The 14,896-nt window shown below is 46.6% G+C and overlaps 2 protein-coding genes across 5 annotated transcripts in view; both read left to right on the top strand.

The window, feature by feature from the left end:
* LOC133273217 (uncharacterized oxidoreductase ZK1290.5-like) overlaps window positions 1-1,285 on the top strand; it is a 52,497-nt gene extending 51,212 nt beyond the window's left edge. Inside the window, exons 8-9 of one of the 4 annotated variants that reach the window (XR_009744668.1) lie at window positions 628-734; window positions 872-1,285. Coding sequence is in view for 1 of the 4 variants with exons in the window: in XM_061461402.1 (XP_061317386.1) it covers window positions 628-643 (16 nt within the window). In the remaining 3 variants the exon portion in view is untranslated. Of the gene's footprint in view, window positions 1-75 lie in introns of all 4 variants that reach the window. The other 3 variants (XM_061461435.1, XM_061461402.1, XM_061461417.1) reach the window with 3 other exon arrangements.
* An 818-nt stretch (window positions 1,286-2,103) lies between these two features.
* S1PR1 (sphingosine-1-phosphate receptor 1) lies at window positions 2,104-6,529 on the top strand. Its single transcript, XM_061461333.1, is given in 5 exon segments — window positions 2,104-2,151; window positions 2,153-2,216; window positions 2,219-2,251; window positions 3,801-3,827; window positions 3,830-6,529. Coding segments are annotated over 5 exon segments (1,353 nt in total). The 3' UTR covers window positions 5,011-6,529.
* The last annotated feature ends 8,367 nt before the right edge of the window (window positions 6,530-14,896 follow it).

Below are 14,896 nucleotides of genomic sequence, written 5' to 3'. Positions count from 1 at the left end.
TTTGCAGAAGAGTGAGAGGTTGGAGAAGAGCCCTTTGATAATGTGTTTTGAGGGGATTTTCTGTATCTTTTCGGGATGGATCATGTTCAGACACTCCTCTGATGCAACTGTGAGTTGGCCAGCAGTGCTAGCACTAAGAGAGGATGCTCTTCTGATAGTGTCAGAGCACACAGCCTTTGGGAGGACCCCAGCTTGCAACTTCATTTCTGACAAGATCAAAGCATTTTCCGGCAAGGAAATTGCCCTGGAATTGACCAGGTTTCTGAAATCCACACCACACTAAGTTCTTACTGGAAATTCCACAAGAACTTTGGTTGTCACAAATGATTTTTGTTTGTTTTTTTGCCATGCCCCAAATCACGAGTTTTTACTCCTCCTAAAATTCAAGTATATAAGGGCATATACATACTCAGGATGCCTGTGAACAAAAGTGTCTGCCTCTTTATGCTTGTGGACACGTTGCAGAAACACTTTTAAGCAGTTTACCCAGGTCAAATGGCTGTTAATATGGCTTTGGTGCCCTGAAGTGCTCAGCCCTCCTGCTCGCATTCCACCCAGACCTGCATTTGGCTTATTCTTGCAATAGCGCATAAATGACATTGTCCTTTCTCCTTATTCTTACTACAGGCAATTCCAGAGCTGAGTTTTTAAAGGACGTGTATACACATTGGATTTCTGTGGTGTATTTCACAGAAGGATGAGCTTCCTCAACCCGAGCTGTGGCCACTGGGGAGGTACTGAAGAAAGAGTTCCTGTTCTGTTGGTGGGGATGGAGTATAACCCTGGTGTAAAGCACCTCACTAAACGCTCCCCAGCATACTTTTGGTAGAGGTGGCTGGACCAACCTGAATTTCCCTCGGTTGTATTTCAGCTATTGTAAGCAGGCTGGAACCTGCGCAGCCAAGCCACGTGCTAACCTGTCATCTCTGAGGTTTTGGAGAGCCTTCAGTGCAAATCCAGTCGATGGGGCTTCATTTCCCTGACAAGGATGAAGCTGCATTTCAGCTCTGTCTCTGCTGAGATGTCAAGAGGGCTACAAATGCGTATGGTCAGCTAATTTTAATGATGCTTATTGTGATACAAACACCCAAGTGTTCGGAGTGGAACTGAAATTGCCCTGGTATTTTGCACAGCCTCTAACAAATAAGTACTTAGATGTCCCATCTCTGAGTTGGAGCTCTCACAGTTGGTTAACCAATAACCTACACATGAAAGCCTGTACATCTGACTACTGAAACCCTGAGTCACTCTATCCTTTTTAATTAAAGCATGTTCCTTTAATGTGTTCCTGTTGCTTGAAATGGTGAGAATTATTTCCTAGAGGAAAATACCTAATGAATGCACCTTTAGTTAGTATTTTCTATCAATTAGCTAAATAAGGGGGGAAGCTTGAACTATCTAGGGTATGTCAGGCAGTTGCAGGGGGTGCATATGTCAACCTCAGGCATGATTTATCTGACATGCCTGTTCTGACAGTTGTAATTTAACGGCTGTGTTTTCCTCCCAGGCTTGCAGGAGGCTGAACATCTTTTCAAGTTTCTAGCTTTGTGGTGGCAGGGTAAATGTCTGTTTGCCAGTGTCATTTATCTGAGTCATTCCGGGAGAGGCGTGGAGCAATTGAAGCGTGACTATTAGCATAAATAAAGAGAGGGACACCCTTCCTGAGAGTAGTTACTCTCACCGTCAAAGCCAACAACTGCTACTGCTTATGGTGCGGTGCGACGTGAACTGAAAGACCTAATACAGTGAGCTCTGCTCTACTGTGACATTCTTTCGCGTTGCAGTTTGAAATGGAGTTAAAGAGAACAGAGCAAGGAAGGAAGAGGAGAAATTGTGCAGTAAACACAACAGATTGCCACTGGAGTTAGCATTTCATGTACACTGAGTGGGGGGTTCTTCCAAAAGTTTGAAGAGAGAAGAAATTATAAACCCTAAGATCACTTCTTAGTCTGTAGTCTCAGTGCTAAGTCGCTGTCATTGCCAACTTTGGTTTGACAAACAACTTTAAAACTTTTCTTTGTGTTTTCAAACACGTGGGTTTCTTACGGCACGCTCGGAACAGTGGAAGATGCGGTTTGCACATGGAAACACCAACCCGTGGTGATGTTTGACGGTGTCATGGGGCGAGTCCCTGCCCTATACCCCCCTCCTTCCCCCGGTACCCCGGGGCTCCTACGGGCTCCGGGGAGCCGTGGGCGAACGCGCTTCTCTTCCCGGCCTAACCGTGCGGATGGGGAGGAGCCTCTTCCAGGTATTTCCTTAAGCACTACTTACGCCGTCCCTCGGGAGCGAGGGCGGGGGTGGCTCTGGGGAGCCTTGCTTTGGCCTTATCCCTGTGGCTCCTGCTCGGAGCGGTGCGAGCGGGGCTGGGGGCGATGCCCTGCGGCATCCCCAGCTCGCGTTCCCCGCCTGCTCCCGGCCGCGGGGCGGGTCCCGGAGCGAAGGGCCGTCGGACGAGCCGCCCCGCAGGGAGGAGTTAGAAAGGAACGGGGTGGGGAGCGGCAGCCGCACGAGCACTAAAACCAGCGAGCCCCCGGCCCAGTTGCAGGAGTTGCTCAGCGGACGCGCAAGATGCGCAGTGCCGGCGGGGGCTCCGCGCCGCGCTTGAGCGAGGTGAGGCTCGGGGTTCGCGCACCGCCGCTCGCGGAGCAAAAGAGGTGGGGGGGCTGCGCGGTACCTGCCGAGCCCGGCCTGCGGCCGCGTCCCGCGCAGGCGGGCGGAGCGGGACCCGTGGGCGCTATAAACGGGAGCGGTGCGAGCAGCAGGCGGGGAGCGGAGCGGGAGCAGTGCGAGGCGCAGTCGAGGAGTGGTGCGGGTTGGGGCCCGGGAGCTGTGCGAGGTGCGGGACAGGAGCGGTGCAGGCGGCAGATCGGGAGCGGAGCAGTGAGGCAGCGGTGCAGGACCGGTGTGAGTTCAGGCTTGTACCTCCTGCTTTACCCCGCTTGGGCTGCGATTTAACAACTGTGCCTGTTCTTGCGAGATTTCACATCTTTAGTTCTCTTTAAATGTCCACTAGAACGTGTTCATGTGTAAAGGGAGTTTCCTCCGTAGCTGTACTCCTTCATCGTGCACGTTTCAGAAGTTTGCAATGCTAATTATTCAACTGCAAAGTGCTTTCTTTTGCCGTTCTTTGTTCCAGACCCACAGAAAGGGCTTGCTACCTGCCTTATTTACATCTTTTTTCTTGACTTTTCTAAATTTTTTTTTCCATGTAAAGCATATTCTTTTAGTTAGCAAAGACACTCCTTTCCCCTTTACAGCTTTGAGATGATCTTTTGCTTACATATACACATCAGTGAATTCACCACTGTTTGAGGTGGCATCAGTAAATGGCAGAATTGCCCCTTCCACAGCGCAGTCCGACTTTACTAACGGAGGGAATACAGGTTAAGTAATTCCTGAGCAGGCTTTCACACATTTGCAGTTCAATCAGGTCAAAACGTTTCCCTTTCTGAATCTCTGCTGTCGTGTTACAAGGTGTGTTTCCTACTGAAGAAAAAGTTTCACTCGAACTTCTTGCTGGGGAGCTTTGAGCTCTTTCATGTTGGTAGGAGTCCCGTAACACAGTCCCTGCATTTTCCTGCTTGGCTCTGCGTGGCAGGACTTTTTTTGTTTCATTAACCAATTCAGTAGTCCTAAATCACCTTTTAAGTCTATTTCTTTTAGCAGCCGAACAAAAGCAGTTCCTGTGTGAATACATTTGTTACTCTGATCTACACCTGGGCAAGCAGGTGATAAACTTGTATCATTTATTGCCTTGTTTGCCTGCCCCTGTTAACCTGTCTGTCTCCTGTTGCCAGGGCTGCTGGTTCTGAGGTTGTGCAGCAGTTCGGGGCCAGCTGCTGGGCCAGTATCACTCTTGGCATCACCATGAGCTTTGGCACCACTGCGCCGCTGAAGGTCGTCAGCAACCTCGCCAACACCGATGTCAACTATGTCATCAAAGAGCACTATAATTACACAGGAAAGCTAAATGAGAATGTGGACAGTGGAATAAAAGTGACGTCGGTGGTTTTTATCATCATTTGCTGCTTTATAATCTTGGAGAACATTTTTGTCTTGCTCACCATCTGGAAAACCAAGAAGTTTCACAGACCCATGTACTATTTCATTGGGAATTTGGCTCTTTCAGACTTGCTGGCTGGCGTGGCCTACACTGCCAACCTCCTGCTATCTGGACACAAAACGTATAGCCTCACTCCCTCCCAGTGGTTTGTAAGGGAAGGCAGCATGTTTGTTGCCTTGTCAGCTTCTGTGTTCAGCTTGTTGGCCATTGCCATTGAGAGATACATCACTATGCTGAAGATGAAACTCCATAATGGCAGCAACAGCTTCCGCTCCTTCTTGCTCATCAGTGCTTGCTGGGTTATCTCTGTGATCCTTGGGGGACTGCCGATCATGGGATGGAACTGCATCAACCTCCTGTCCAACTGCTCCACTGTGCTGCCCCTCTACCACAAGCACTATATTCTCTTTTGCACCACTGTTTTCACCGGCCTTTTGTTATCTATTGTCGTCCTCTATTGCAGGATCTACTCCATGGTGAGGACTAGGAGCCGCAGGCTGACGTTTCGGAAAAACATTACCAAAGCTACCAGGAGCTCAGAGAAGTCACTGGCCTTGCTCAAGACAGTGATCATAGTCCTGAGTGCCTTCATCGTCTGCTGGGCTCCCTTGTTCATCCTGCTTTTACTGGATGTGGGGTGTAAAGTGAAGTCCTGCCCGATCCTCTACAAAGCAGAGTATTTCTTAGTACTGGCTGTGCTCAATTCAGCCACAAACCCTATCATCTACACCTTGACAAACAAAGAGATGCGGAGGGCTTTCATCAAGATTCTGTGCTGCTGCAAATGTCCCCCGGCAGATTCTGGGACCAAATTCAAAAGACCCATCATCGGAGGGATGGAGTTCAGTCGGAGTAAGTCTGACAACTCCTCCCACCCGCAGAAGGAGGAAGGGGACCATCCTGAAACCATCATGTCTTCAGGCAATGTTACCTCATCTTCTTAGGAGTAACTATGGGGGTATATTTCAGAGCTGTTCTCTGAGATGGGGGAGCTGAGAGGCCTCCTGCTCGTGGCGGCAGCGTTGGGCAAAGTGAGCGAGTAGCATTAGTTCTAGCGAGGCAAACGGTGCACTTGCAAGGCTGGAGGTCAAGAAATGGGACAGACTGTTCTGGCTTGAAAATCTCTTTTCCCTGGAGCATGTTTTGTCTTTGCACTGAGGCAGTTCAGGATTGTCAGGCGCATTCGTAGCCTGAAGTCTCCTTAGTAACTCTGAAAGACTGATGCCTTGGTGAAATGATGCCTGGTGTGTGTGGGAGAAAAGGAGAGGGGGAGGAGGGAGAATGAATCTTTCTTGGTTTTTTTCCCCCATGTGAGAAGAATGTGAAGTTATTTCTCTTTTACTTGCAGCAAACCACTGACACAAAGGTCTTTCTGTGCTGAATCTAGTGGTGGCTCTGGCATAGTCGGTCAAAAGTGTTTGATTAGCACATAACAAGAAACAAGAGCACACAAATATAACTTAGGCTGTGTACAGCTGTAATTTGGCATCACTTTCCAGAGGTTTTAGTTCATAAGGTGTTATTTGCAGAGTCCAAAGCTGTTGAGGTTTTTTTTAGCCAGATCATAGCTGTGAATTTTTGCTGTCAGCCCATATTACACTTGCAGACCAGGAGCCAACAGTTACTTTCACCTGTACAATTCCACTGACTGCATCGGATTCTATGGAGTAGCTCAGAGCAGCATTTGGCCCCGTATGTTGACTGCCTTGTTATTCTGTAGCATTAAATAAACTGCATTATCCTGACAAATGCAAGGTAGAACTAAAGGTCATTTCTCTTTAATATGGCTGAAAGTGAATCTAATAGTAGAAGATACAATTGACGACAGCAGGATTTTTGCCTGAGAAAGAAGAGTTAAAAGCTGAAGGGGTGTTTCAGTGTCAGGTTCATATTCTTTCCAAAGGAAAAGATCTGGAAAGAGTATCTTGGCTTTCAGAAGAACAAATTAAAGTTGAAGTGAAATGACTATAGATAAATGCACTTCCATAACAAAATGCAATACATTTTGGCACATTTAATTAATGTTTATCATTTCAGTAAAGGTGTATTTTGTCAGTTCATGGAAGAAGTACCTGTCATTAAATTGAATGTATACGTTTTACAGCATCCTTTTTATTTCTGTTTTTCTAACCTGTGCTAATGGGGTTGAATGTGTACAATGTAAATAGGTTAATAAGATTCAGGAGTCTTCATGTGCCTAGAGTATTACTATAACAAAAGTGATATGTCTGGGATAGCTGAGAGCAAGCGACTGATTTACAGTTACTGGCAGTTCCTAGAAGTGGTATTTTGTAAAGAAAATGTATTGCCTTTGTAGTAAAATTTCCAGTGCAATTAAACTGTTGGGTTTTTATTTTTCTGGTTAAAAAAAAAATAGTATTTAAAATGTTTCTGACTTTTATTGTTCAATTTGCACATAGCTTTATTGACTTCTAAACATTAATAAACTGATTTTTGTAAAGATTCTGGTATTGGATTACTGGTAGTTTCGTGCTGTTGTGGGGCATTCTTGCCTGGCGGGGTTTCTTGTTAGCAGAAGTCAGTGAAAGAACTGGATTTTGGTACATGCTGCAATTAATCTGCAGGGATGTAAGATGCATGATGCCCAGGTACAGGATCATGTACAATGCAAAATGAATGCTTGAATGTAATTTTTCAGCAGCATGTGCTATATCGATTAAATGCCATTAAAAGAACCTCTACAGGAGCGATTCTTCTCCAAAGGATAATGAAGAACAAACAGAAGACAACCCAGATGTCTGCCGATTTTACCCTGAATGTCTAGAGTAGAATAAATGAAATAATTCACTTATATCACTAATGCAATTACTCAGTTTAATTCTTAACTCACTGCAAGCATCATGGAGGTTTATGAAATGCAGAATGGTGGCCTCAGCTCTGTAACTACTGTGGCTGCATTTGATGCACCAGTGAAGACCATGGCAGCTGTAGTTGAATAGGTGCTGTATTACTTCTTCCGTAGGCTTGGCTTCCATTTCCTCTGCTGCGGCCATTCCCTCCCAGTGTTACTTTTAAGTTCCATGGAGCTCATACAGGATGCAGTTGGAGTGTGAAGATAAACCTCACCTTCTCGTACTGTATGTCATCGCTGCACAAGGTTTACTGTGGGAAACAGGAGCCTGCTCACCGAGGAAGGCTCTGGGTCGTAACCTCACTTCCTGAAGGAAATTCCAAAACTGCCCTGAAGACAAAAGACTGGAAACAGGCTGGAATTTCTCTCCATCTGTCTGCTTGTACGGAAGGGGTGATTTCATGTGTGCTCACTTCCTAGGCTTTTAATGTGTGACCTGAGCAGGGCTGGAAAAAATGTCAACTCTGGATTTGTGCACAAGATAAAGTCTCTCTTGGCTCAAGCCTTCGTTTGGGCAGGGGTGGCTTATGGTGGGTGCTGACAGTCATGAGGGAAAGCACTGCTCTGTCCCAGGGATAAAGTCACTCCTGTACAGAGCACCAGAAGTATAGGAACCATGACAGCCCAAGTTAAGCCCTCATTGTGCTACAGTGAGTAAATATGGGTGCTGTACGAGGATGTCTGAATTTGCAGGGGTGTTTATATCCAAAGGACAAGGGCCCTTCCACTCTTAAAGCCTTATGGGCATTAAGGTTGTTTGTCCATGTGTGTCTGAGATCCTGTGACAAGGGATGAGCTATGTCACAGCATGGCTGTGTCACTGACCCCTCCTGACCATTCTGTCTGTATTCCAGGCTGATAGTCCACAGGTGAGTCACTTCCCTTTGCTTTGCCTTTGTTTCTGTATCCCTTGCTTATCTGTCTCCTGGAACTGCACTGCAGGCCTTAGTGGGAAATGACTGTTTTCCCTCTGGAGGTGCCTGTGTGATGGGAGCCCCATTTTGGTGGGGAACTCAAAGCCCTACATAATTCAGGCAATAAAAGAAATGCGAACACCAGTGTGGCATGGGGCCATGGGAAGCATTTCCTGCGCTCTTCAGCATGATAACTGAAATCTATTTCCTCCACAGACAGGCCACATCTAGGCATGTGGACAAGATTCAGACAGAGAACAATAACTGTAATAAAGTAATAACAATAATAAAAGCAGGGGTTCCTGCTGGGGAAAAGAAATAAAAGACAGGCCGTTTGTACTGCTGTCTTAGGAAGTGTCCCCCCACTTCCTAAGGGGGAACTCTGCAGCTATTTGGCCACGGCCATGGAGCACCATACACTAGCAGACAGGCCAGATGACCAGGGCCCAGTTTGGAAGTGTGGATGTAGACAGCGCCATTCCCAGGCCCCGGACTGCCTTCTGTGCGCACCAAAAGGGCATGTGGCTTTGTCCTAGTGTTGGCCGTGTGACAAATGGGCAGAGAAAATGAACTGAGAAGTGAAAAGGTGCATTATTCCAAATGTCTACATGAAATAAAATAGGCTGAATTACCCTGAGTAACCCAGCACTTCGACTGATGTTCCTTTTCCTCTCTGTTCTTCCAGCGTAAGGAACAGAACAGGGATGGAAAATGATCACCAAATCTGTCTCTTGCTCCCCTGGCAACTCCCTGACCAGCTATGACTGTGTGAGATCCAGGTATGGCTGGGTGAGTGTTGGCAACAGAAGAGCTGCAGCCAAAACACCCTACAGACAGCTCAGCAGGAGCAAACCTTGGGCTTGCTGTACAGCAGAAGGCAGCCAGAACTAAACCTTGGGGACATAAAAACATAAACATACTGTTCTCCATCCTTTGCTTACTCTGTTAACTAAAAGATATCAGCATTGCCCAACTGTAACATTTCCTAGTTCCTGATTTGGCTTGGAAGATCTCAACACTGATTGCATTCTACATGGGCTGAGGCATTAACAGATGTTGTAAAAAGGGTTGGATTGACAAAGCACCCAAACATGTGGGTAAGTACCCCAGTTCTGTGGAACCTACTTAGTTCTGACGGGCTGGAAACTCCCTGAGGATGGGCTTTGTCATTCATGGGGTTCTGAAATTCCCCAGGAAAACATCTATTGTAGTTCAATAATTCCCCATACCATTTTTCTTGGAAAACAAAATGAATCCACCTACAACTGAACCTTCCATGATTTAAGAAACAAACAAAATCCGTCTAAGTTAAGTCCCTATAATTTGCTTTCACAGACTTTTCTAGTCCCATCTTTGCAGTTACAGATGGAAAGTGTTTGCTCCTTCACTATCATCTCATTTATTCTCATAGAGCCCAATTTCTTTTTACACAGTCTGCAAGAATCACAGAGTCAAGACCTTTAGTCATTACTCTATGCATAGGATTTTCTGTAATAATGGAACAGTAATCTCATTCACTCTGCACACAGGAGCTAGATATAAGAACACAGAGTACAGCAAACTTATTCCAGTACAAGTTTTCTGCTGAAGTATGTGCCTCCAGAACCCTGAAACTCAAGCATCTAATAGAAATGAAGGTATTAATCCCCCCAAAAAGTGACTGTTTTTTAAAATTGGGAACAGAAATAATGTAGATCTATGTGATCGCCTGAAGGGAATTAAAACGTTAAGAACCCTCCAGTGCAGGAACAGGCTGACATATCCCTTAAGTCTCTGCTCACCCACAAAACCTGAGGGCCCTTGCATCAAAGCCGCAGCTTCCAAACAAAACCCCACCAATCAACACTTGGCACAGCCACCTCACCTCCCCTACAGGAAAACATCACACACAGGAGTGAAGCAGGAACCATTTCCTTGTGCTTGGACACTCAGTGCTGTCTCCATGGGACGAAAAAGGCAGGAAATTGCATCAGCCACACCCAGGAATGCTCCAGCATGGAAAAGTGCTAATAAAGCCGAGCTGACAAAACTCTGACAGCCCTCTCTGCGAGACTTCCACCAAGCCTAGTTTAGTAGCTGCATAATGGAAACCTGATACAAAGTCCAGGCTCCTTGAAACCATGGATCATAGTATCACTATCTGGGATAAATCTGTAGTTGGAATCCTAGTTGACAGCTGACACTTTCTGGTGCTGGCCTGAGCTGTCTGCTAAACGTAGCTGTGCTCTCTTAAGCATAGATATACTTGGCATAAGCCAAGGCTTCACGACTTAGCAGGACACTGGTGTAAATTGCTGGAACACTGCCCCAGACAAATTCTTGCCCATATTGAGCACCTACAGCTGTATAAAAGGTGGGGATGTGAATTGCGATAGGAACAGAATTTATATGGTTACAGGGAAAGCAGAATAACAACTTTCATGATGTGACAATTGTGACTTGTGGCTGACAGTGTATGGAAGAGCAGATTTCAGGGACACTTTGGGATGGGGGGGGTGGTGTTGGACTGTAGCCTGATATTTTCCACTTGAAATGAAGGAATGCAGACACTAATACATGGCAATGCAGATGCAAAGCTGAGGATTCTCACTTGTGAACTTGCTAGATCTTCAGTTCTTTCCTGAGCAACTCTGGGCAGGGTCTCCTGAATTCTCCCCTTCCCACAAAGCTATGTACAAAATACTTAGACGAGGATGTTTTACAAGTGAGTAGTTTGAATGTTGTGGTGCTATTCAAAGAGCTGTTATCTGTGGCATTTTGAATACAGGGGATGATCTGCCAGGTCTTTTATTGTCCAGCTACCTACAATGTTTCCTTGTGCTGTGATGAACTGGATGTTGGAGCATCACAGTTATTCTTAAGTGGGAGGAAAAGAAATAATTCCTAGCAATTTGTGCAACTCTGTCCTTGCTCTTGGAAGGAGGACCGAGATCTCAGCTGAAAAGGACACCCTGAAGACGTGCTGTTATTGAGAACCAACTCACCAAGGTCTGCACTGTTATCTTTCTTGCTTTCAGGGAAGACATAACTGTGACTTAACGATTCCTTCTAATCTGGTGACCATTCAGATGCCAGCTGAGAAAAAACACGTGAGCCCTTTCCCAAAGGCAAGGCACTTTGAGATGCTTTTGATTCCCACCCCAACTCCTACTCCTACTGCTGGTTTAGGCACAAGATAAGAAATTGCTTGTAGCGAGTGCATTGTTTCTCACTCTGATCAGGGTTATTTGGTCAATACACCTTTTGAAGAAACCCTTTATGCATAGAGAAGTTACTTCAGAGCAGACTACAACTCTGCTCCATAAAGCACTCCCCACCCCCCTTTAGAAATTCAATACATTTTGCATTTCATCAGCTTTCTCCCTGGTTTTATACATCATACTGCAGATGTTGCTGAAATAAATGTTAACGTTCACCTCAGGGGCTGTCCATTTCCCACATAAAAGTGGTTGGATTTTATTCTTCTCTTAACTAATGTAGGGTCAAGGAGAAGATCTTGCTTCCACAACTGAGTTGATAGCGAAGGAACACTGCATCTTCTAACTTGAAACAGTTCATCTGTGGATAAAGAGCCAGGGCTCTTTAATGACACAGGGTGAAGTTCTGCTTTTCACTAAGCTGGCTGAAAACTGCAGAGGCGTTGCAGAGGGTTTAGAGGACAACAAAGCGAGGAGCTTTAATAGGATGAACTAACAGAAAAGGCTCAGTGAGCAAAGCCTTTTCCCACCAGAGAGGCGAGAGTGGGGGAACACAACCCTCAACCCTGCAGCCACACTGTGTGGTAGGGAAAGAAAGCTTCTTAAAGCTCCACACAGAAAGCTGATGCTACCTATAGAAACCAGAGCATGTCAAGATTTCAGATGAGGATTTACCTCGATTTTGATGTCTTTCAGAATATAATGAAGTTGGGGTTTTAATTGATTTTGATTTGATTTCTTTCCAGAGGCACAGCTCCTGTAGTGGCACCGAGGTCGCACGCCACCACTAGCACCTCCCAGTACTGTCGGTGGATGGGTGCTGTGGGGAACAGCGAGGCTCTTGGCCATCAGACAGATGAGGAGCTGCTCCATGTGGATTACGCTGAGGTGAAACCCACTCTCTCTTCCTCTGCAGGCTGTTTTTGAGGCCACTGAAAGCCCTGAGCTCAGTGGGCATGGGGAGAACAACAGCAACAAACCTGCAAAACCAAAACCAAATAAACCCCTGAAAATTACTTTTATCTTGGCAATAAGTAAATTAATAAAGGGCGTGTGCTCCAGGTTAATGGGTGTTGAGCCTGAACCTTAGAGGTAAGAATTATAGATGTAAAATATATACTAGTATTCTCATACTATTATATAATGGTGCAGGGCCTGGAGCACAAGTGTGATGGGGAACGGCTGAGGGACCTGGGGGGTTCAGTCTGGAGCAGAGAAGGCTCAGGGGGGACCTTATCGCTCCCTACAACTGCCTGACAGGAGGATGGAGCCAGGAGGGGCTGGGCTCTGCTGCCAAGGAACAAGGGATGGGACAAGAGGAAACGGCCTCAAGCTGCACCAGGGCAGGTTTAGATGGAGCTGAGAAACAATTCCTTCCCCAGAGGGTGCTCAGGCATTGGAACAGGCTGCCCAGGGCAGTGCTGGAGTCACCGTCCCTGCAAGTGTTCACACACCGTGGAGACGAGGCCTCAGTGCCATGGGTTAGTGGTGGTCTTGGCAGGGCTGGGAATGGGTGGACTCCATGATCTTAAAGGTCTTTTTCATCCTGGCTGATTCTGTGGTTAAACGGCAGCAGCTGTGAAGCAGGCCGGGCCTTCACAGAGTCAGTGCTTTCACTGGAAGTACTTCAACACTTGTGTTTACTGCCGATTGCTTCACTGGCAGCACCACATCTCCTGCCTTGAAGCAAACCCAGTCTTTGTAGTGTGGCGAGGACGCTGGTGGGCCCGGCTGCTCATAGCCCTTCCTCAGGTGGCAGAGGCAGGTCCCTCTGGCCTGGGCACCATGGCTCCAGCCGGCAGCTCTGTTCAGTGTGCAAACCTGCAGCTCTGGGGCTGGGCCCACCGCAGGGAAGCAGGAAGAGGTGGGGGACACTGTCTTGTGTCCAAGAGGAGGAGGCCCTTGAGCCCTGCTTGCTTTGTGCTCTCACAGCATGGGGGCTGTGGTGTTTGTGTGAGGTTGGTGTAGGCCTGCAGCAGCTCTGATGTGTTAGTGTGCGTGTGAAGTTCTGTGTGGCCGAGAGGCTGACCTGTGGTGAGAGCAGGCGATGCTGTGTAAACCTAACGCTTGAGCTAACAAAGCCTTGCTAGCAGGGGGTTAACTGCAAAGTCTGCTGAGGCCAAATGCTAAAGCTGTGTCAGAGATCATAGGCAATGTGCTTGTCTCAGGCTTGCCTTTGCTATAGGGTGACAAACCTACTGGCTGTGGTCCACCTGTGGGCAGCCTTCTGGGAACAAGCTATCGAAGACAGGAGGCACCCAGCAGGTTGGTATGACCCTACATTGACACCCTGAGAATTAACGATACGCATGAATGCCTACTGAGGCAGAGTACCCAGCTTTCTCACCCCGGTTATCAAGCAGTCTCCCACCCACCTCTGTTGATCTTGTGTGCGTTTATGCAGATAATTCATACAGCTCAAATAACCACGGTTATTTTGCAGGAGCTTCTTTCTGAAGCCTCCCTGGGACTTGTTAATTTCATCAAAGCAAGTCTATTTGCAGGGCCAGAAGGGGCTGCAAGCAAATGAACCTGCTCAGGTCTACTGGAGGAAGCAGAAGTATTCCTGGAGGACATGCACGTGTCCCTGCACGAATGAGGTATGGTTCTGAAGATGCTTGTATTCAGATAGCAAACAGCAAAGCGTTTGAAGGTGTGTTGAAAGGCATGTTGTTATGTGCCACTTGCAGCCTTAGCCTTGAGTGTGGCCTCTCCTCTCTTTCTCTTATGAGAAATCAACCTAACAAAATTCCTCCTTCCCTTCTACACGAATGCCATTGTTATAATACAATGAGTCAGAAAAGAAACAACATGAACTACAGCATAATGGCAGTCTAACCACTGGAATGAATCCCCCACCCCCATCCATCAAACGACTGCAATGATTTTACTGTGTTTCCTCATTATTTGGCAGTAATTTTATGAAATTGAAAGTGGAGGAATTCCCGCAGATCAGAAGTAGGATTTTCACGAATAGAATTGCATGCCTGAGACCTCCTATTCAGAGCCAGGGAACTGAGAAAAGCTTGTCATTTCTGAGTATTGCCTGGATACACCAAGCAGGCCCATGCCTGCCTAGGTTTTGAGGTAGTGGAGTGACAGCTTTAAACTTTTTCAGAGTTTTGATGACATAGTGAATGGGGCCTCATGACAGTTTGTGTTTGATACATAGTTTGCATTGCATTTAAAAAGCTTGCAGAACCTGCAGATTCAGGGAACACTGTAATCCCTAAAATCTGTTGTGCTGTAGGAGTGGGAAGCATGTCAAAATATGAACTCATTAGATGAAGGCAGAAAAAAACTTGTCTTAAGTATCTGCTTGGTTCTACCCCAGCATAGCTGGCTGCTAAGCTGCCTTTGGTCTCTGTGACCCTCTGGCACATGGACTGGAAATACTCAATTTAAATGGACAGCACTTAGAGGCTGGTTTAGCCCTGCTGTTAGACTTGGGATTTTACAGAAGCCCTGTGACTTAGATGAAGTTTTAGCCCAACAGAGATAGGCACAAGCATGATTTTCAAGGGATTCATGAACAGATTTCCCATGTTGTCAGGATAATAGGGGTTCAGTCATATGTACGTTGTATGTTGCTGCTGTGTCCATTACAAAGAAAGGCCTGGCCTGTTTGACTAGTTGTGGTTGAGCTGCAGAAGTTGCTGTTGATGATGATACATGAGAGGAGAATGTAAACACTGTCAGTTGTCTGCCTTTGACTCCTTGTTCTAAATGACTGTGTGTGCATTTGTATTTGAGTTAAATGAGTGTGACCTGGAGAGGGACTGAGGGAAAAGGCTTGAACTTGCATCTGCCTTGATCCTAGCAGTCTTTAAAACGTAGCCACACTATC

This window comes from Pezoporus flaviventris, unplaced genomic scaffold, assembly GCF_033815535.1.
Source record: "Pezoporus flaviventris isolate CSIRO_AGI_PZ_B2104156 unplaced genomic scaffold, CSIRO_AGI_Pfla_v1 ptg000001l, whole genome shotgun sequence".
Lineage (NCBI taxonomy): Eukaryota > Metazoa > Chordata > Aves > Psittaciformes > Psittacidae > Pezoporus > Pezoporus flaviventris.
This window is presented reverse-complemented; position numbering and strand designations above follow the sequence as displayed.